The sequence below is a fragment of the Schistosoma mansoni genome, chromosome 2 (assembly GCF_000237925.1).
Source record: "Schistosoma mansoni strain Puerto Rico chromosome 2, complete genome".
Lineage (NCBI taxonomy): Eukaryota > Metazoa > Platyhelminthes > Trematoda > Strigeidida > Schistosomatidae > Schistosoma > Schistosoma mansoni.
The window spans coordinates 26592649-26614111 of NC_031496.1; the positions used below are offsets into that span (position 1 = coordinate 26592649).

At 31.2% G+C, this 21463-nt stretch overlaps 1 protein-coding gene across 1 annotated transcript; it reads left to right on the top strand.

Moving 5' to 3' along the window:
- Positions 1 to 6147: 6147 nt before the first annotated feature.
- Smp_128270 (hypothetical protein) lies at positions 6148 to 6501 on the top strand (the record flags this gene model as incomplete). Its single annotated transcript, XM_018796236.1, has 1 exon — positions 6148 to 6501. The coding sequence occupies one exon, from the start codon at positions 6148 to 6150 to the stop codon at positions 6499 to 6501; it is 354 nt and encodes a 117-aa protein (XP_018650469.1).
- Between the last annotated feature and the right edge of the window lie 14962 nt (positions 6502 to 21463).

The following is a 21463-nucleotide window of genomic DNA, read 5'->3' on the forward strand; positions in this document are numbered from 1 at the left end:
ATCGGATGTGTTCTGACAAATGAGTCGAATTGACCAACTTGGTTTAATTTAGTGTAAAGACGTCTTTCATTAGATAAACAAAGTAGAGGTTTCCGCTTCTCAACACACCACTAATTTTAAATTGTCCCTTTATAACGTTACGTAGATAGTTTAGAAGGATATATATTTTTTTTTCTCACTGATTTAATTAACAACAGAGATAATAATCGTCTGAGATCGAATCTTACCAGATACTACGACGTTTTTGTCTGATAGTCCTTGAAGCCGGTGTTTTTTTGAATAAATGACGTATATTGGTATTCATATGCGTTGTAAATCCACTTTCATAGTGTGGATGTTGAGTAAGTTTTGTTCTTATTCAGTTGATGTTAGGAGCTAGCGAAAATGAAATCAGTGTATGCTATGTATGGAATAAACAATCCTTTACATACTCCATGATTCTACCAATTCTGTTGTTTATACAATTGCCCTTCCTTTTCCTTCCTCTTCACTTTATTTCACTATTCTACAGGTAAGCATTCTACTTCCAATTTCTCCTCTATACTACTTATGTCTGTCCGCATAAGTAGCTCACACCACACAACTAGTATTAGATTACAGCCAGTAACGATAACAATAATGTACATTATAATTCATTGTGAGTATGTTGCAATAGCTCTGAGAATAACAATCGAGTCATTAAGTGAGTAATGTTAAAAAGAACCGATCACAAAATGTCGGTGAATACAAATTGACTTCGTTCATTCAGTTATAACTTTGATAAACACTAGAACATAAAACAGATTGAGGGTTGTTTATTTCACTTATCAAAGCCCTATGATTTATAATCTTAATTTCTGACTTTTTTAGTTTGACAATACAATTTTGATGTCACAGCAGGTCTTTTTAATTATGATTGGTGCATACAAAGTGACAGGTCTTAAATATTTTAACTATACACCTGAATGTATAAATCAATTTACAGATATTAGTTTAATAGGTGTTCGTCATCATAGAAAGTTCAGCTACAATTTGCTTTCATTTAATTTTAAGATATCACTTTACAATTCACTATTTCTATTTGTTAAACAACCTTTTCTGGTAATCTCAGAAATTAATTAGATAATTGAAACATTACAAATAAGCTGTAGTTTATATGGTATAGTGAGACAAGATATTAGAGTCTAACCGCAGGATCACTTTCATATTATTTATAAAAAAAAAATAGAAGGATATCAAATAAACACTCATCCAAATGTAGTCAAAAGTCACTTTTTTTTGAGGAAATCTATGTAGAATAGAATAACATCATCATCAAGTTCAATTTGTTTGACAATTCCGGAGGTTTTTTTTCACCTTATCACAATAAATAATCATGATCACTTCTTCCATATTTGTACTACAAATTGTAAACCCCTGTAATTTGAACAAAATTCATATGATTTTTAACAGTTTTGAACTAAGAAAATATAAGGAATGGAATAATATTTTTAAAATAAAAACTGTTTCAACTTCAATCATTAGACATTAACACCATTGGATGCCGGCTCAGTGGTCTATCGATTAAGTGCTCGCGCACGAGACTGATAGATCTTACGTTCGAATCTCGTGAGGCGGGATCGTGGATGCGCACTGCTGAGGAGTCCCACAATATGATGAAATGGCCGTCCAGTGCTTCCAGGTTTTCCATGGTGGTCTAGCTTCCATTGACTCATGATTTCAACTATATATAAAAACGGTTTATTAAGTTTTTTATTAAAGTTTTTCTTCCACGCTTGTAAATATTAGTAAAGTAAAGGTTAATACGTTTAGTTAAACGAAATAAAAATCCACCGCCTAAGGGTCTTTTCCATTGATTATTGGCAAATTCCTGCGTAAAAAAAAACAAATGTGAAAACTTTAGGAAAAGGGATTTTGGTGAAGAAAAGAATTTTTTCACACTAACTACTAGAATAAAAATTGTGTATGATATGAATTTTTGGAGTTATTTAAAATATTAATTGATTGATGGTTAACTGTTCCATAGTAAATTAAAGAAATAGATTATTTAGAGGAAAATCGCCATTGTAATTATTCGTAACTATAGGGTTGTGAAGATTTTTGAATCTTGGTTGAGATCATAAACCGATCAATGTTAGACCATCACTGAAAAACTGGAAGAATTAGACAGCCGTTTCGTCCTGGTATGTGACTCCTTGGCTGTGAACTCCTCAGCAGTGGAATTTATCTAAGATTTGTAGCATGTCGTTAATATGTATCTGATGTTTGTCGGTCAATAAATGATTCATTAAAAATTGTCTGACTATACCATCATAAGGTGTATATTTGAAATCCAGATCAGAAATTCTCATTTCATGAAATTTTTATCTTTGTGATTAATATCAAGAGTGAAAACTTGATGAACAGGGAATCATGATAGATGAGTAATAAAATACTAATCATAAGAATGAATAAAACAAAAACGCTTAGGATATTAAAAACCTACAAGGATATTGTCGCATACTGTGTGCTATTCATGTTGATTGATATAAGTAATATGTAACATCAGTCTCAAATGAAATGCCTGATAGCAGATAATTGAGAAGATCGAATTGAGGAGAACAGTAATGTAAACAGAATGTTAATGTAATAACAACAAGAATAAAGTAACGATGGCGTTTGTAAGGGAAAATTACTGAAAGATATGCAAATTAAGTATTTTATGTATGGTTTTCATAGTTTAAGAAGACACTGTAATTTTGCATTCAATAATAAATTGCTTTTGCTCACCTAAATTCTCATTCATTACTATATGACTTTTTTATTAGTGATAAATAATTCAATATCAGTATTTTCATAGTTGAAACCATGAGTCAATTGAAGCTGGACCACCATGGAAAACATGGAAGCACTGGATTGCCGTTTCGTTCTATTGTGGAACTCCTCAGCAGTGTGCATCCACGATCCCGCCTCGCGAGATTCGAACCCACGACCTATCAGTCTCGCGCTCGGGCGCCTAATCACTAGACCACTGAGCCGGCATCCAACGGTGTTAATGTCTAACTTCAACCAATCCACGAAGTTAGTGGATATGTTTTTCATGTTATTAGTATTTTACGTCAAAAAGAAACATGCTACTATTAAAGACAGGAAGTCATTGAAAATTAGTTTGAATGTGATTTTTTCAGAGATGTACATTCAGAAATTCATCAATTTAAAGAAAACCGAAAGTCTGAAGTCATATATATAATACTGACAAAGGTAGTTGTTAACATTAAACTATGAATAACTAATTTATCTTAGATATTCATGCCTTCTTGTACCCCTTAAAACATTAATATAAGCTTCGAATCTTCCAAGAGTTTACCGAGAAATATTTCTACCATATGAATAATAATAATACTTATCATATGTGGGTTTCTACCATTTCAAAAGATTTTTGTTTTATTCATAACACTGTATAACTTTGATTTGAAACAAAAGATAGTTTGATCATACCTAATATTAAATTCTATATAATTCATTACTTACTTTAGATTAAAAGTAATAAGAAGCATCTTCTAATCGTAGATGGGAGAGAGCAGATTTAAGACGTTGTTTCCAGATGAAATTAATGATTGGCAAAAAGAAAGAAAAATTCACTTAGTATTGTTTGTTTGAATCTTCCTAATGATGTTTAGGACTGCAATTGATCAGTCTCTAATCGGTATATGTGCATACTGTGCTTATTGTCTCGATAAAGCCTTAATTAACAAGCATTATAAGCAAAGATGGATAGTGGCTAGCAGTGGAATCCAGGACGCGCGTTTCGTCCAACTTAGGACTCGTCAGCTGGATGTACCTAAGTGAATTTAAACTTCACCCCATAGCACAAGCAAGTGGCTATCAGGACTCAGTAGCTGAGTGGATAACGCGATAGCGTTTGAAGCGAAAGGTACTAGGTTCGAGTGCCAGAGTGAATACCAACTCTGAAATGCAGTTAAATCCAGCTGACGAGTCCCAAATAGGACGAAGCGCACTTCCTGGATTCCACTGCTAGCCCCTATCCATCTTCGCTTAAAAAGAAAGTTTTTTGGTATTCATTTTGAAGAATATAATAAGAATGATGTGAACAAATCATGTTATTAGCACTTATTTACTCTGATTTGTCCCCTTTAACTAATATACATACGATTTTCTTACTGTACGTAACTATGCATCACTGATTGCAGTTACTAAGAATAATGAAGTCCTTGTTTCAGTTTTTAATCATGTTATACTGAAAACTTTGATATTTAATATTATGAACTAAATCGAATTGTTTGTCATTAAGATATATATTCAGATCTTGAATGATTCCATATAGGGACAAACCAAATATACACACAGAAATTCCATTGTAACTGATGTTTCATTTAAGTCATAATTAATTTTTTAGGTTATGCGAAGACAATTACAGATATTGTCTAAAGCCTTATAGGTGAAAAAAATGTGTTCCTAAAATACGTTTTTACTCACAATCTGAAAATCCTTTTACTTTTTATTAGATGTCTTGAAGTTCTTAAAATAGTCATGTTTAAAAAAGTTTATAATTAATTCAATAGCACATTTGAATACCAATCTGGAGTAGCTGAAACGGCGAGACTATAATTTATGAACGATCTTTGAACGAATCTTGAGTGACCTTGAGAAATGTTAGCTAATCAGTGAACAGTCAGTATAGAGTAAAAATATATTATACAAAACCAAATAATTAATATGGAAACACTTCTTTTATATGGTCCAAAAACTTATCAAGGTTAGAAAAAGGTTCAAAGGTTCCGAAATCGTAATGCAAAAGGTAGAGACATTCATCCATATGGCTCCATAATAGTTGATCTCTGGAGCCGTGATAAGGTCACAAAAACCCTCTCAGCCTCGACCACATAGCTTCATTATTGTTTGTGTACTCCAGTTGCGTAAGTTTATCATTTTTATTATGGATATGTCCCTACAATACTCATACCACTGAACAGCCAAAACTTCAGTAACATCTGCGAATATTGCAGACAATGTTACTGGTGTTTTCATTATACAGTTGGCGGCAATCATTATAATATGCTTTAGTCTCAATCTGGATCGAGTGATATAGTTTCTTATTCCAGCAAACGTCTTCCTTCAACATATATTACATCGAAGCACAACATCACGGTAGTCTGTACAAGGTCTACAAGTCAGTAATTACTCGTAATTACAAATACAGGAACTTCTTAGTAGTTTCATTTGTTGTAGCCGCTTAATTGTCAAATTTTCTCTAAAATTCTTTGTGAACCGATCATACATAAGCATCGGGTACTGAAATTGGAGTCGTGACCTTGGAATCCCTCAAACGCTTCTGATTGGCTCGTCCATAAATTATAGTCTCGCCGCTGAAAATATCAATATTACACATATATAACCAAATTTTCAACCTTACAAATCATCTCTGATAACTAATATCATAATTTTAAATGTTTATTTCCTACTGTTTTAACTTTACCATCCATGTCTACTTGAATAACTATTCTTTCACTTATGATTGGTCAATTCTAACTAACCAATAATCATGCTTACTAGAGCAATATTCATTGGATGAAACCAAGGCCGCATAGTAATCACAGTTAACTTCATTACAACTGAATAATATACACAGATGATTTATTGAGTTTTAAAATTCTTTATTATTTTAACATTGATAATGTTCAATTCCTCATTTTCCCTTATGTAAAAGATAATCATATTTATAATGCCAAATAATAGGAATCTCATTCAAAAGCCATTTTTAATGATTTCATACTCATTAGGTAAGACAAAGTGAGCTCCCGGGAAACAAAAAAGAAATTAGTAACATTCAAATCGATATTTATTGATTATCTAAAGATAAATGGAGGGAAAATTACTGAACACTTTCACAACTATAAAATATTATTTAATGAACTACCAAAATTTATTTACCTTATAGAATACACCTATAAAATACAATGTAATAATAACTTAGAATTTTAAACAATATAGATAAACTTGAAAAGAAACATCCCTCCCACCTCCTTAGAAACTAACAATATAATGGATATTATTCAAGTTAATTTAATACATTATGAAAATTATAAAAAATGGATATTATGGCGTAATTCAACGTTACTCTTATTCATTATTTGTACTAGTATTTTTATATCCATTGATCTTTATATAATGTCTAATGGTAATTATAATTTAAATTGGAATAATGAATCGTCAATAATCAATAAAAGAACAATTAAAAATATAATTGAAAAAGAGAAAAATAAAGAAAACAGTGTGGTTGATATCATGAATGATCAATTGATACATTGGAATATTCATGATCATCATCATAATAATAATAATAATCATAAAATGAATGGAACTTTAATAAGATCTCATTATTCAAATCCATATAGATTAAAAAACTATATGAATAGTATAACAAAAACATGTTTAAATATGGAATCTATTAATTGGAATATGATATTATGGAGAGATAAAGGAGACTTTTATAATGAACGTAAGTTTTTCTTTAATGAGTGAAAAAGGGGTATAAATTTCATTATTCCATTGATGAGGATGGTGTTTAACTTGAGTGACTATTTTTGATAGTTTTGTAGTTTTTGTGCTAAATGGTTGAATTATAAATGTTTCACTATTGTTCTGTACAGTTACTTTAAGGATAAAGTAGGCTCTTTAAAACTAATAATAAATTATTAGTAGTACTTTTTAAAATCCAGTATGTTCACAAAGTAGGCGTCAGGTAAAATTTCTATAACGAACAGAAGCTCTGAGATTAAATTAATCTGTACAGAGAATATGTGGTAGCTGACATTATATTGAGCCCACACAGGTTATTCTAGTTAGTGAACAGACCAATCTATTCATTCTTCTTGAGTTACATTTTGATCTTGTTAATTATTTGCTTCGCCTTGATTCTATTTGACTATAAATAATGGGGAGCGCTTAATTTAATTGAGTTAGCTCACATGCCTTCTCTACCATACGTCACTTTACTTCGCTTTCTTTTCTTTGCTCTCTTCGTTTCGTTTCTGTGATCGTCTGTCTGAATCAACGATTGTATGAAATATACGTATTCGAAATTCATTCTCATATTTGACTTATTTAATTCCGTTATTCACCAATACTCTTTAAGTCGATGATTATAAACGAGGATAGCTGACACGTTTATTTCGATAACGATCACCACACAATCAAAATGGAGTCCAATGTTCTAAAGTCCCTATGAACACAGTGTCATTTAAAACCGCTTATAAGATATTTATAGAAAAAAATCAGTGATATGAGTTCCTCGTAAATTACATAACAACAAACACTCATGAATAAATGGCACAAAAACTCTAATAATCCAACGAATTTACATAAGTTAAACTATTTTAAAAAGGTACTTCATTGTGAGTTATATCATACATCACAAAGGTAAGATCTGTTCTGATGAATTAATTTTTTCTAATTATGTATCAGTAGTACTGTAGTGAACAAGAACACGAGTAGGGACAACCGAATGTATTTAAGCACAATGTTACAGAATACCCCACTAAAATAAGTTAGTTTACAAACTTTCAATCAATTGTCTCAATCTTGACTGTTCCTTCTGTAAATATCAGTCAATTATCTGTGATTTCATTGTTCATGCATTTTCATGTCTATTGCGCTCCGTTCTCGTTCTTTCCTTACCGATCTTCTACTGAAATACATTTTATACCTGATCATCATCATATACTACTTATGTGAATATAAGTGATCCATACCACAGTACTACTGTATTGAACAAGAACACGGGTGAGAACAATGAATTTATTTAGGCACAAATTACAGACTAAATTCTGATAATCATACAGTAAACAGTTAATTTGCAAAATAACAAACAATTGTCTTAATCTTTACTGTTCCTTCTATAAATATCAGTTCATCTTCTCTAATTTCATTGTTCATACATTTTCGTACCGATTGCGCTTCGTTCCTGTTCTTTCCTTATCGATCTTCTGCTAAAATACATTCTATCTCTGACCATAACCATGTACTACTTATAAGAATATAAGTAGACTACACCACACTACAGATATTGATGATTTCTTGAAATGTAAAGCATGATTTTAATACATATTATCCAGTGATATATATATATATATATATATATTAAATATTCAATTACATTTGTATAAATTAATATATTATATTGTTTTCTATCTAATCTGATAAGTATAGAAAACATTTTTTGTTTGTTATTTTGATGTAGAAATGAGTAAAAAGGAAAAAAAAAGTTTCATTAAATCCTGTTTTGTTCATTTTGAAAAAGAAAAAAAAAATTTTTCATAAAGGATGTGATAAGATCAATTACAATTTGTTGTTGTAATGTATCAAAATAGAGATAATAATGATTATCTCAAAAATCCACTCATTGTAATTATTATTAGTAGCTTTATTCAATATGATATTTTTGGTACAATAAAGAGTTCTGAACATAATGTATTTCAACAAGATCCCATTTTTCACTTTTTGATCGATCCTGATGATAAACACTGAGTAATCGCCAGTTAGAAGTTGGCAGTTCAGTCAATCAACATCTACGTAATGTACATTATTTTCGCTGCATACATATTGCCAGCAACCACTTGTATAACGAAATGTTGTACACTTTTGAGAAACGCACGTAAAATAGTCTGTGCGAATAATGGACATAATAATGTATCAAAACAAACAAAATTAGATAATTTATTGAAATATCTGGATGACAGGAACAGGTAGCTCAGATGTTCAAGGAGAAGTAAACAATCTTGATTAATGAATAATACAAAATCAAAGAGATAACATAAAATAATTACTTGAAAAATAAATATCAATTGTTACTTTCAGGAAATAGTTTCCTATTTTTTTATTGATTTTTTTTTGTTTTGTTAGTAAATAACTATAAGAGATTTTTAGTTAGTTTCATGAAAAGTTTATCTGAATTTTAAAATACTGAGAAAAATTGGATAGTAACATTTTAATTTTTACAGATGTTAATCATTCGAAAAGTTTGTTAGGACATTGTGATTTTGAATTGTTTTTTCTTGTGTTCTTTTTCTCATAGTCATTTAAAAATGTCTACTTTTAATCTTAATGAATTACTTTACTCATTTTCAAATTCATAAATGAAAAGTAACCTTTTCAGAGTCAAAATTATTTATGTTACTTATGAGATATACTGTTATTAATAAAATTATAATTTGAATCTATTTTCTTTCATTGCTCTCAACACAATACGTACCTATTAATTACTTAAACTCTCAGTATAGGTTTGGTAATGGTTATGAACTAGATTGAAGATTTTAGGTAAAAATTGGTTAATAGTATCTTATTTGATATAAATTATCTATTTTACTGATAAACCTCACTTTTCACTATCATTCAGTAGAAGCAAAAGGTAAATATGAAATCAAGTAATTAAGGTTAACCAACGAATCTCTACAAATACATATCTATCATATAACTCAGAGAACACTTGTTGATGGGAATATTCAAATAGTCAGTCAGAGAATATGCGAAAAAATTTCATTAACCTTTGACCACGTAGGGCAGATAGTACGTTTTTACTCTTTGTGAACACAGACCAGTAACTCATTAACATTATAGTAAAAATGTATTCTAGTATTACTATTATCAGATGTAATCTAAATATAAAATAGAATCTAAGTATAAAAGGAAGATACAATGAGATAAATATCATAATAAATTGTGATTGAAGGTTGTGTTTATTACATTCAAATACATGGTATTACATAAATGCTGTAATAATAGTTAGTTAACCTAATAGTGACATTACAAGCTAATTAACTGAATTTGATACATAAAACCTAGTGATCAATTAACATTAAAAGAATTGTCCTAAGGTAGATTTAGCAGTCATAATAATAATGATTTATATAAGAACTTTCGTTTAAATTGGAGCGAATAGTTTCACAGTATTTGGGCGCCGAGTTGATGTAAGACATTAAATAAGAATAATATATATTTGTAAAATCTCAGTGAATGAATTTGAGGTAAATCCAAGGTTTCGCCTGACAATCTGGTCCTTGAACAAGCTTGAACCAGATTGCTAGGCGAAACATTGGATTTACTTCAAATTCATTCGCTGAGATTTTACAAATATATATTATTCCTATTTAATAATAATGATTGTCTGATGAAAACTAGATGAATGGTCAAAAATGATTAAATTAAACATGCAAATCTCATTAAACAGTGTATTTTTTCTTCATTAATAATAATAATAATAACATGATACAATGGTGGGAACAACAAGTACATATAAACAGTAACTATGTATCCAATCAAGAAAATATCAAACTGGTTTTCTCCCTTGTGTTTTTATATATTGTATGTATGTTTACTCCTTAGTTAACTTATGATTTCTTAAAAGAAGATCTACTAATCTGAAATTTATATCTGAAAATTATTTTACGCCACATTGTCTTTTTTCCACAAAAAACGGCCTAATTTAAAAGAAATGATTCATTAGTAGTCTAATTAGAATCTAATTATGGTGTGCGTTACTGATATCCATATAAATAGTATATGGTGATGGTCGGGCATTGAATGTATCTTAGTAGAATATCGATAAGGTGAAAACGGGAACGGTACGCAATTGGTACAAAAATGCATGAACAATTATAATCGGAGACTGTGGACTGATATTTGCAGAAGAAACAGTCAAGATTGAGACAATTGATTGATAGTTTGTAAATTAACTGTTCACTGTATGGTTATCAGAATTTAGTGAGATAGTCTGTATTGTTGTGCTACAAATACATTCGATTGTCTCCATTCGTGTTCTTATTCACTACATAATGTCAATGGTCTCAGTAATAGGCAATGTAAAAGAAAAAAGATGAGGTATTTTTACTATATTATGTTTTGATTTAGACTAAATGTAAAATACGACGAAATTATTCATTTTTGATATTGTTGATTTCATTATGAAGCAATAAAATAAAAAGGATCAGAGCAAGATAGATAAGTTTCAAACTATATTTTATATAATACCATTTAAGAATGAAATGAAACATTATCATAATTGATTTATGAGTCTTTAGAGTTGTGATGAATTGCAAGCGAATAATAAGAACTGGAACAACTCATTAGTACCATTGTAATGAATGAACACTCAAGTGAGGGCAATCAATTTACTATTAAACACAAAATTATAGGATTTATTTGTAAAATGTAAAAACTATACATTAAATACTTCATTTGAAAAATTTATCCTTCATATCCTGTACGTTTCTGCGAAATCACAATTCCTTTCTACTTACGTTTTTATTTTCTTCAAGTCAACCTTCATAGCCTTCTGATGTTATGCATTCCTCTTCTGATTGATGTTACACACTACGTATGTCTTACGCCATAAGTAGCATACACCACATTGTCTCTGACAGTAAAGATAGATGTTAATGGTTAAAGTTGTAACGGTGACGTCAAAAATGTTCACTCATTTCAAGATATTAATATTGCTTTTGAGTTTGTATCTCAGCATATATTGATTTGGGTTCAGCAAGTTACTCAGTTGACTGTCGAATCACACCAGACACCTTTTTCATAATGGACGATGATTGATTCTAGCTAATCATGACTCTTTACGATGTTGAGAAATATTGATCTCTTGGATGTTTGCCGTTTCATTTCGGATCTCTTTCTATAAATATATAACCCAATAGGATTGACAGTATAGTTTTTGATGAAGTTTTATTCTCTGAGCTGGATGGTTTGATCGTGGAGCTTTTATCATTCTTCTGAATGACAGCATTATCATAAACTTCGTTTAGAAGTTAGTATAGTTCATATTTGACAGTACAGTATAGTTATGATCTTATTAACTACTTTATTGTTTACATCTTTATTGTCCAATATAAATAGTTAAGCTATTTCTAATAAATATAGTTGAAAATGAACAATAATTCATATCCACTCTATACACTCTTTAATGTAAATTTGAAAAGTCCTAACTTTAAACCTACATTTTATACTAATTTATCATGTAGATAATATACCATTAATAGTTTCCTTTTTTATTTTTCAATTATCAATAAGAACATAACAATTATAAATCAAATGTAGATTGTTTTGTCCAATAAATCAAGTATCAATTTTTTAAAATATATATTTTGTTTATAAATGTGATTATATTACTTAAATATATATCATTTCACTGAATCAAATAGCTTTATTAGCTTTTGTTTCTATAATTGAATTTAATTGTGGTGGTCGATATTGGATATTATCCTTAATCTTCGTATATTGTTCGTCCTGATAACCGTTACTCGATAATGCCCCAACGGTGTATAAATCAGAAGGCGAATACAAAGTGTTGATTGCGTTTATTATTGAATCACACATAGATATCCAAAAATACAGACACGTTAAGCAAGCATGAAAGAGTAGTGTCATATAGCAAGCGAGTGAGCGCGCGAGTCGAATGAGAGATCGAGTTAGCGAGTACAGTGAAGAGGATTAAAATGTACATATATATATATAAATGGAAATACATGAATCATCGAATCAATCAAGCGATTAATAGTAAGGCTAGCAGAATGAATACATGCATAGGCAGTAAGCAATGCTCATAATAGAGGTACAATAGTATAGATATATTGTTATTGTGTGAATGAATCTGTCCGTTAAATAAGTTAACAAAAAGGGGCTTAACCAAATTAGATATGAACAAACTCAGTTGTATGTGAGCTGCTATATGCATCAACTTAATTGACTTTTGTTTAATAATTAAAATTTTGCATTTATTTAAGTAGTATATACATTATAGCTAAAGTAAATAATGATAATCATTCAATTAAAAACATTAATAGATTATATTCATTATAATCTTTATAATAAATAGGAAATTTAGGTACCTGTGTACAAAAGTCATGGTATCATAGAAAAAACATAATGTAAACAATGTGAACAAAATCCATATAATTTGAAAATGTATATCTTAATTGAATTGAAAAAAAGAAATAGCTTTACAAAAACCATTTATCATTTAACATTGTTTTCAAACTAGAAGCTAATGAACATATATTACTTATTTATTTTTGTTATAAAGCTCGATTTCCCTGGTCTACACAAATGGATGTTAATTTTCATAACCACCATGAGAAACCTTGGAGCACTTGATGGCCGTTTCGTCCTATTGTGGGACTCCTCAGCTGTGCGAATCCACGATTCCGACTCCCGAGATTAGAACCCAGGACTTACCAGTCTCAAGCTCGAGCGCTTAACCACTAGACCATTGAGCCGGCATCCGACGGTGTTAATGTCTTACTTCGACCAATCCACGGAGTTGAGCAACCATTCACCAATTGTCTTCAGTGAGTTGATATCTCACGATAGACGTGGTTAAACTCCACTGGTCACTGCTTCCCACTAGAACTCCAGGAAATATCTCTTGATGTCAGTCACTAATGAGCGCATGATTATGATCATAAGGGGTGTTGTGGAGATCTGGTAGGCCCTGGGTTCTAATCTTTTGAGGTGAGATCGTGGATGCGCACTGCTGAGGAGTCCCGCAATAAGACAAAGCGATTGTCCAGTGCTTCCAGGTTTTCCCCGGTGGTCTAGCTACAATTGACTCATGATTTCAACTCTAGAAATACTGCAATCTCTACAAAACCCCTTTGGATGTTAATTTGCCTTAGACGAATATCTACATTAGATCCCATCCTAGTGACTATTATACTGAACTTAAATACAACTCAGATCAAGAATAAGCGATTAGCCTGACTAAAACGTAAATATATTTCCACACCAAAAAAACCAGACAACAATCACAGTAATAATAATGGTAAGGGAAAATATAACTCATCTAGTACCTGTCAGACTATCTGCTAGTCTAATTAAGCAAACAACCAATCATTATCATCCTACCTCACACATCAAATTTTTTGATGTTTACCTGAATTCATAACTCACAGAGTTGTGCATTTCATACTAAGACATAATTAACTTCATAAAAAACAATTTAAAGTATGTTTCTTTTCACTCTCATTCATTCATCTGGAAATATCTAAAATAATTGAAAGACAGTTTACTCGACAAAGTATTCATTCGGTTTATAAGTTAATTGGTCATAAGAAGCTCAAAGTCTGGCATATATGTACATTCGTTCAAGTTACCACACCACCATATCAATACAGATGAAATTGTCAAAAAAAGTACAAGAGCAGTAGAAATAGTAGTAATATCAATGGTAATAGAAAAGATTACGCATTAACAATATAATGCAAACGGAAAGAATGAATTCTTTTGAAAAAATAGTATGGTATAATTAAAAAAAACTCAGGGTATAAAAAAACAAAGAGTGATTGGATCTGTTTCCTTAAGACCAGCCTTAAGACATATCATCCAATGTCTTCAACTATTATGTAAGATAACTTTCTTCCAGTTAGTCAGTAATACATTTATTATTATTAGCTTTATTCATTATTATATTTTTGGTACAATATAGAATTCTGAGCACAAAGTACTTCAACAAGTTCCCTTCCCTTATTTCTTCATCTATCCTGACGATAAATATTGAGTGATCATCAGTTAAATGTTAGCAGTTCAGGAACTGAAATCTGAACAATTGTCATTCTTTTCAATGCATATTAACATGCGTCACAAAGTTTCTGATTATACGTTTTTGTAAGTTATACGGTGGAAGGTCGTAAACTTTTCGTAAATGTGCCTGAATAGGTTATGCGATTAATAGACATAATGATGTATTAAAACAAACAAAAGATAGGTAACTAATTGAAATATGTTGATATCAGGAACAAGTAGCCAAAATATTCAAGCAATATTGGATATCATAGGCTCTGACGTTGTAAACCGACAGTAATCCAATTTTTCACCCAATGGAATATTGCAAATACATTATTATTTTATAATAATTAACAATCCAACCAATTCCAAAGTTGCTTAAAATAGTCACTTCAAAAATTAATAGTAGTACTGGCATTTTCACGTGAATTTTTATCAACTCAATATATTCAGCATATGAATTGTCGCTTTTCTTTGTCCATTTACTGATTTGATCAAAGTGAAGTCTGTGTATTACATCTCATGAAGGATAGTTTCTTCTGATTTCTACTATTTATCTACTCTAATTTAAACACGACCAGGAGAAGGATTCACCAGTCATAAACATCATCTCAATGTTCATTTTATCTTGTCAGTAAATTTCATTGCATTAGATACTGTGCCAAAGTCTAACTTTAATAAAGTAGTAATTTGACGATAACTTACCACGATAAGTACTTTTAGTACGGGATGTAAAATAGCTATGAATGAGTTCACAGAGTCTAGCTTTTAGCTTAATTAGTGATATTTAATAGAAACTATTCACATTATATATTAATTAGTCTTTTATTATAGAGTTGAGACCATGAGTCAATTGAAGCTAGGCCACCATGGAGAACATGGAAGCACTGGAAGACCGTTTCCTCCTATTATGGGACTCTTCAGCAGTGCACATCAACGATCCCGACTCACCAGACTCGAGCCCAGGACATTAACAGAGTTGGATGCCGGCTCAGTGGTCTATCGGTTAAGTGCTCGCGCGCGAGACTGATAGGTCCTGGGTTTGAATCTCGCAAGGCGGGATCGTGGATGCGCAATGCTGAAGGGTCCCATAATAGGACGAAATGGCGGTCCAGTGCTTCCAGGTTTTCCATGGTGGTTTAGCTTCAATTGACTCATGATCTCAACTATATAGAATCACTGAAATCTCCACAAAACCCCATCTGATAATCTTTTATCAGATGATAATTTTCTTTGAGTTTGTATATAAAAGCATCAATACGAAAAACGGATGAAATAATTATTACTGAAGTTTTCCATATATATGACTGTACGGCATGATAATAAATTCGTTGAAAAGAGATCCCCTCTCTGCACTTTGTGTTTTTAATGTTTAAATGAGAATTATCTGTCAAATTGATTAGGATTTAATAAAAATGTAAAAATAAATTCCCTTTCTACATCGAATTAATAAACGATCATAATTTAACCAGTAATTCCAAATATTTAATGTTGTCAACTTATTTATGATTATTATGACTCAATTAAAGCCAGATCTAGATGGAAAACCTGGAAGCAGTGGACTCATAAATTCAACTAATAAATAACTATAATATCCACAAAACTCCTTTCTGATAATAATCATCATATATTCACTATTGATTGGTTTTAAGAAGTATTTCATGAAGTTCTAGTGAGAAACAGTGACCAGTGGAGTTCAACCGGGTCTGTTGTGATATAGTAACTCTCTAAACACAATGATGGGCGGTTGATCGATTTTGTAGATTGGTTGAAGTTAGACATTATCACCGTTGGATGCCGGCCGGCTCAGTGGTCTAGATGTTAAGCTCTGGAGCGCGAGACTGATAAGTGCTAGGTTCGAATCTCGCGATTCGGGATCGAGGATACGCACTACCGAGGAGTCCCATACTAGAGCGAAACGGCCATCCAGTGCTTCTAGGTTTTCCATGGTGGTTTAGCTTCAATTAATTCATGAATTTAAATATCAAATTCTTCACAATTATTTAGTTTGTACTAATTTTTTGTTATCATCTGTAAAACAAATGTTAGTAAAAAGTCTATGGTAAAAAACTAAATCTAATTGGAAAGAAATTCTATGCTTAATTTATTTTTTTTCTGTATTTTTAGATAGAAATTTTATCTTACCGATGATCTCTTTTTAAAAACAATTAGTAATTGTACATTGGATTTGTTTCCAACATTGATTGATCTAATCATAGCTCATTGACTGGAAGATAAGCTCTTTGAAATTTAAACCTAATGTCTACATGCTCATGGTAGAATCCTTTTATTTATTTTTATTGTCAGAATATAAATAGTGGTAATAATTTGCCAGAAGAAATTTGTACATCCTATAATTCTGTTGCATTAATTGCTTGAGTGCGTGCTCTGTTTAGTATATGAACACCCAATTAGAGAGCAGTGATTTATCGATCGCTCTATGATACAAAAAACTGTATGAAAAGTCTTGAGTACTTATCAGTCCTGCTTTTTGCCTAGCCCAGCCAGTTAAGTCCATAACACCAACGACAGCCTCTGTAATATGAATAATTATTCTCAAACATACTGGGTTTATATATCAATCAAACATACCACATCGTACCATAAAATAGAAAATAACATTTGTACAAGATTCAGCCAAATGTGGCTGTGAATAGAGGGAACAGTAATCAATAGACTGGGGATAACTCAAGAATGGTAAATCGTATAATAATAGTTCATAGGTCAAAACAAAGCTTATGATAAGAGGAACACGAATACAAATATTTTAGTTAATTAATAATCATACAATAGGAAATATGCATATCACATTGGTCCATAAATAGTCCACAAAGTTACCATTCATAATTCTCCACGGGATATAACAAATTCTGTAACGTAAACTTGAAGATGTTATATTTGTTATTTACCCCACCTTCAAAAATATATCAACAGTGTACAGCATTTGAACTAATCAAGGTGAAAACATTTTTTGTTTTGAGTATTATCTTGATTAGACAAATGAATAGAAAGTCAGTATTTTGAACCAATTTAAAGTATTGATCACTGCTGTTCGATTAGTTCCGACCTCTTCTGTAATACAGATACACGTACCTTCATAGCTTTAACATCAAACATTAATTTCTTAATCCTTCATAAACTATATTCCCTGATATAATGTGATGATCAAAATGTATAAAATCGTTCGTTCCAATAGTAAGTAACACTTTATAACTCACAAAACGATGTTTAGAATACTAAGAAATCAACACTTTAATCATGATACTGTTAGAGACTCATTAAATTGTACCGATGTAAAATGGCTCTGACTTCAAATTATTTGAAAATCCAACTATTTCATTTTCAATATTGGTGTTTTACATAAAGGAAAACCATGAAACATGTCAATAATTGTGATTGAACATTGTTAGATAATATTTAAGATAAAATGATGATATGCCGACTTTCCTTCTTTCTTTCTTTCTTTCTTTCTTTCTTTCGTATGACATTATCTAATCAATTGAAAATGGAAACAAACTATTAGATAGCATTATTTATCAATAAAATATTCAATAACCACATTTAACTATCTATCATTCATTATTCTAATTGTTCTATCAATCAATTTGCAACTATTTCTAACATAAACATTAGGGGTTGAATTAAATGAGTGAATAGTAGATAATGAACTGGTAGGTTTAATGGATGAATCTTTGTGTATGATAAAGAGCACATTAAAGCTAAATGATTTTCAAGAAAAGTGACATTTAAATGTAAATCAAAACATATAAGAGTGGTTTCACTTGTTAGATAGGCTTAGGGTAGTCTGATGCTGATTTTTAAGGTAGATGTGAGTAGTTTATGTAATATATCATTCTTGACAGTCATGTCACAGCGGATTGGTCAATTTAAATCTAGCATTGTACAATAGGCAGTCAAACGTTCTTACCATATCTGGTACTGCGGTGAACAAGAACACGAGTAGGAATAATCAAATGCACTCGAGCACAAACCTACAGAATATCTCACCAAAATATGACAACCATACAGTATACAGTTAGTTTACAAACTATCTATCAATTCACCTAGTATTGTTTGTTTGAATCTTCCCATTGATGTTTAGGACTGTAATTGATCAGTCTCTAATTGGCATAAGTGCATACTGTGCGTATTGCATCAATAAAGCCTTATTTTACAAGCATTGTAAGCAAAGATGGATAGTGGCTAGCAGTGGAATCCAAGACGCGCGTTTCGTCCTATACAGTACTAAGTGAATTCAAACTTCACCCCATAGCACAAGCAAGTGGCTATCAGGACTCAGTGGCCGAGTGGATAACACGATAGCGTTTGAAGCAAAAGGTGCCGGGTTCGAGTCCCAGAGTGAATACCAACTCTGAGATGCAGGTACATCCAGCCCACGAGTCCCAAACAGGACGAAACGTGCATCTTGGATTCCACTGCTAGCCACTCTCCATCTTTGCTTATCAATCAATTGTCTCAATCTTGACTGTTCCTTCTGTCAGTATAAGTCCATTGTCTCTGATTTCATTGTTCATGCGTTTTCATGCCAATTCTGTTCCGTTCCTGTTCTTTCCTTATCGATCTTCTGCTGAAATACATTTTTATACCTGATCATCATCATATACTACTTCTGTGGATATAATTAACCCACACCACGGTACCAGTTACAGGTAGGCAGGCTTAGTGGATAACATTCCAGCTTGTCAAGTAAACCTTGTTTTTCCATAGTTTAAATCAAGAAATGACCTTCGTCAGATCACATAAGAAAACTTGGTGATCTAAGTAAGATCAGTTCGTGACTTGAACTGTGACAATTTTATAGTCTTTACAACCCCCACTTATAGTAAAATGAGTTAGTTTCGCATCAGTATTAATTTTGACAATCATAAACATGCATATTTTTTTTAATTTACCGAGTCCATAAACAGCACAAGATATAGGTGTTACTAACTTCTGACATGTGCTGTCAGTATGATGTGTTGATTGATGACCATTATTTTATTCGTACCATAAATAGAATTTCATCATTCAAGTTTCAAGATTTCATGTATTTTTGCATCTTTTTAGACGTTTGAGAATGGGGTAAGACTATTTTAGGAAGTCTTTCTTCTACAGTCATCCTTAAAAGTATTCTTATACAGTAATATAATCTATGGACGTGAATATTGTTAATCCACTACCAAATATTACATCTGTTATTAAATAATACAGAGCTTATTTATTCCGAAAGTTTAAAACCGCTTACTAGATAATAGTATTTCATATATATCATGTATATGTATGTTATAAGTTTATCTCATTTGTAATAGAACGATAACTGATGAGCACAAGCAGTTGTAGACTTTTAATTTAGCAACGTTGTATAATAATCAGAGTTTAAATTATGTACGAATTTACCTATCAACGGCTCTGTATTATAGTCACTGTCTTACAAGACTCTAAGTTTATATTATGTATTTAGTTAATCGGATTTTTATTCAGCTTTATTTTGATAAATGCTAAAACCATTGGAAACCCTCGGAACATGCTTCACTTGGTCAAATGATTGATTGCTGGTATTTAGGCTAGTTTTAATGTTAGGCAATGTAATGGTAGTCATATGGCTTTATAGTGTATGAGGCCACCGCTGAGCTTTTAGGCCTGTGACTAAGCTCGAGAAGGACTGAGATATTTAAAAACGACTAAGCACTGAGTAGAGATAAATATCATGCTTGTCTAATATTTTAGTGATGATTGAAATCTATTGGTTAATTCGTAGCGTTATAATCAGTCTAAATGACTCAACACCACATGTACCACATTATGATATCAAATGGTTGTAAATCGTTGGAAAAAAACCTCGTTCTGTTAAGCTAAGTGACGCTAGTTAAGATACTACAGGGGACATCAGTCCCATAACGGTTACAGGTTCACCATGTCAAGAAGCACCAACTAATATCATTTAATACTTATTGTTCAGTGGGGCTACTGAAATTAAGCTTTTACATCAATAAAATATGACGTTTATAAACTTTTAATAAGACTAGATGTAAATATATGATCGGATTTTTTTGATACTTCAAGACATATTTTGTTTGAATTGTCCTTCACCGTTATAAAATCTCACAATTGTATTTGGTTTTTCAATACCAAATAATATGTTTATAAGCTGAGCAACTACAGTGTAATCTTAAGACATTCTATATGATAGATCTATAAAACACATTTGCCCTATTTGTTGAGTTTGCTGTTTCATACTTTGTTCCATACCATATTATGTAAGTCACAAGTTATAATCACTAACTTTGTAATCGACTACATTAATGTACGGTTGAGTAAGTGGCGGCGTAGTGTGGTCTACTTATATCCAAATAAGTAGTATACGGCGACGGTCAGAAATAGACTGTATTTTGGCAAAAGACCGTAAAGAAAAAAATTGCAATAAAGCGCAATTGTTAGGAAAATGCATGAACAATGAAATCAGAGATGAACTGATATTTACAGAAGGAACAGTGAAGAGTGAGACAATTGACTGTTAATTTGCAAATTAACTGTTTACTGTATGGTTATCAGAATTTAGTGAAATAGTCTGTAATTTGTACTTGGATACATTTGCTTGTCCCCAGTCGTGTTCTCGTTCACAATAGTGGAAATAGATAACCCTTTTGTCAATTTTATCAATTGTGACACAGGTACACTACTAACAGTTTGAAATAGTCATTACATAATCGTTCTACCTTAGGCAAAATTATAATTAGAAATTATTAATAATTTTCCAAGAAAAATTAAACTAATTTAAATGGTACGTTGTTTTGTTGTAATAATTACTGTCATTATTAGACGTGGATTTCATTTGTAAGTCATTCTATTGTTCAATGTGTTCAATACAATTTGAACAACTTAGAGAATAAAAAAAAATACGAAAAAAGGAAGTTCATTTTTCAAA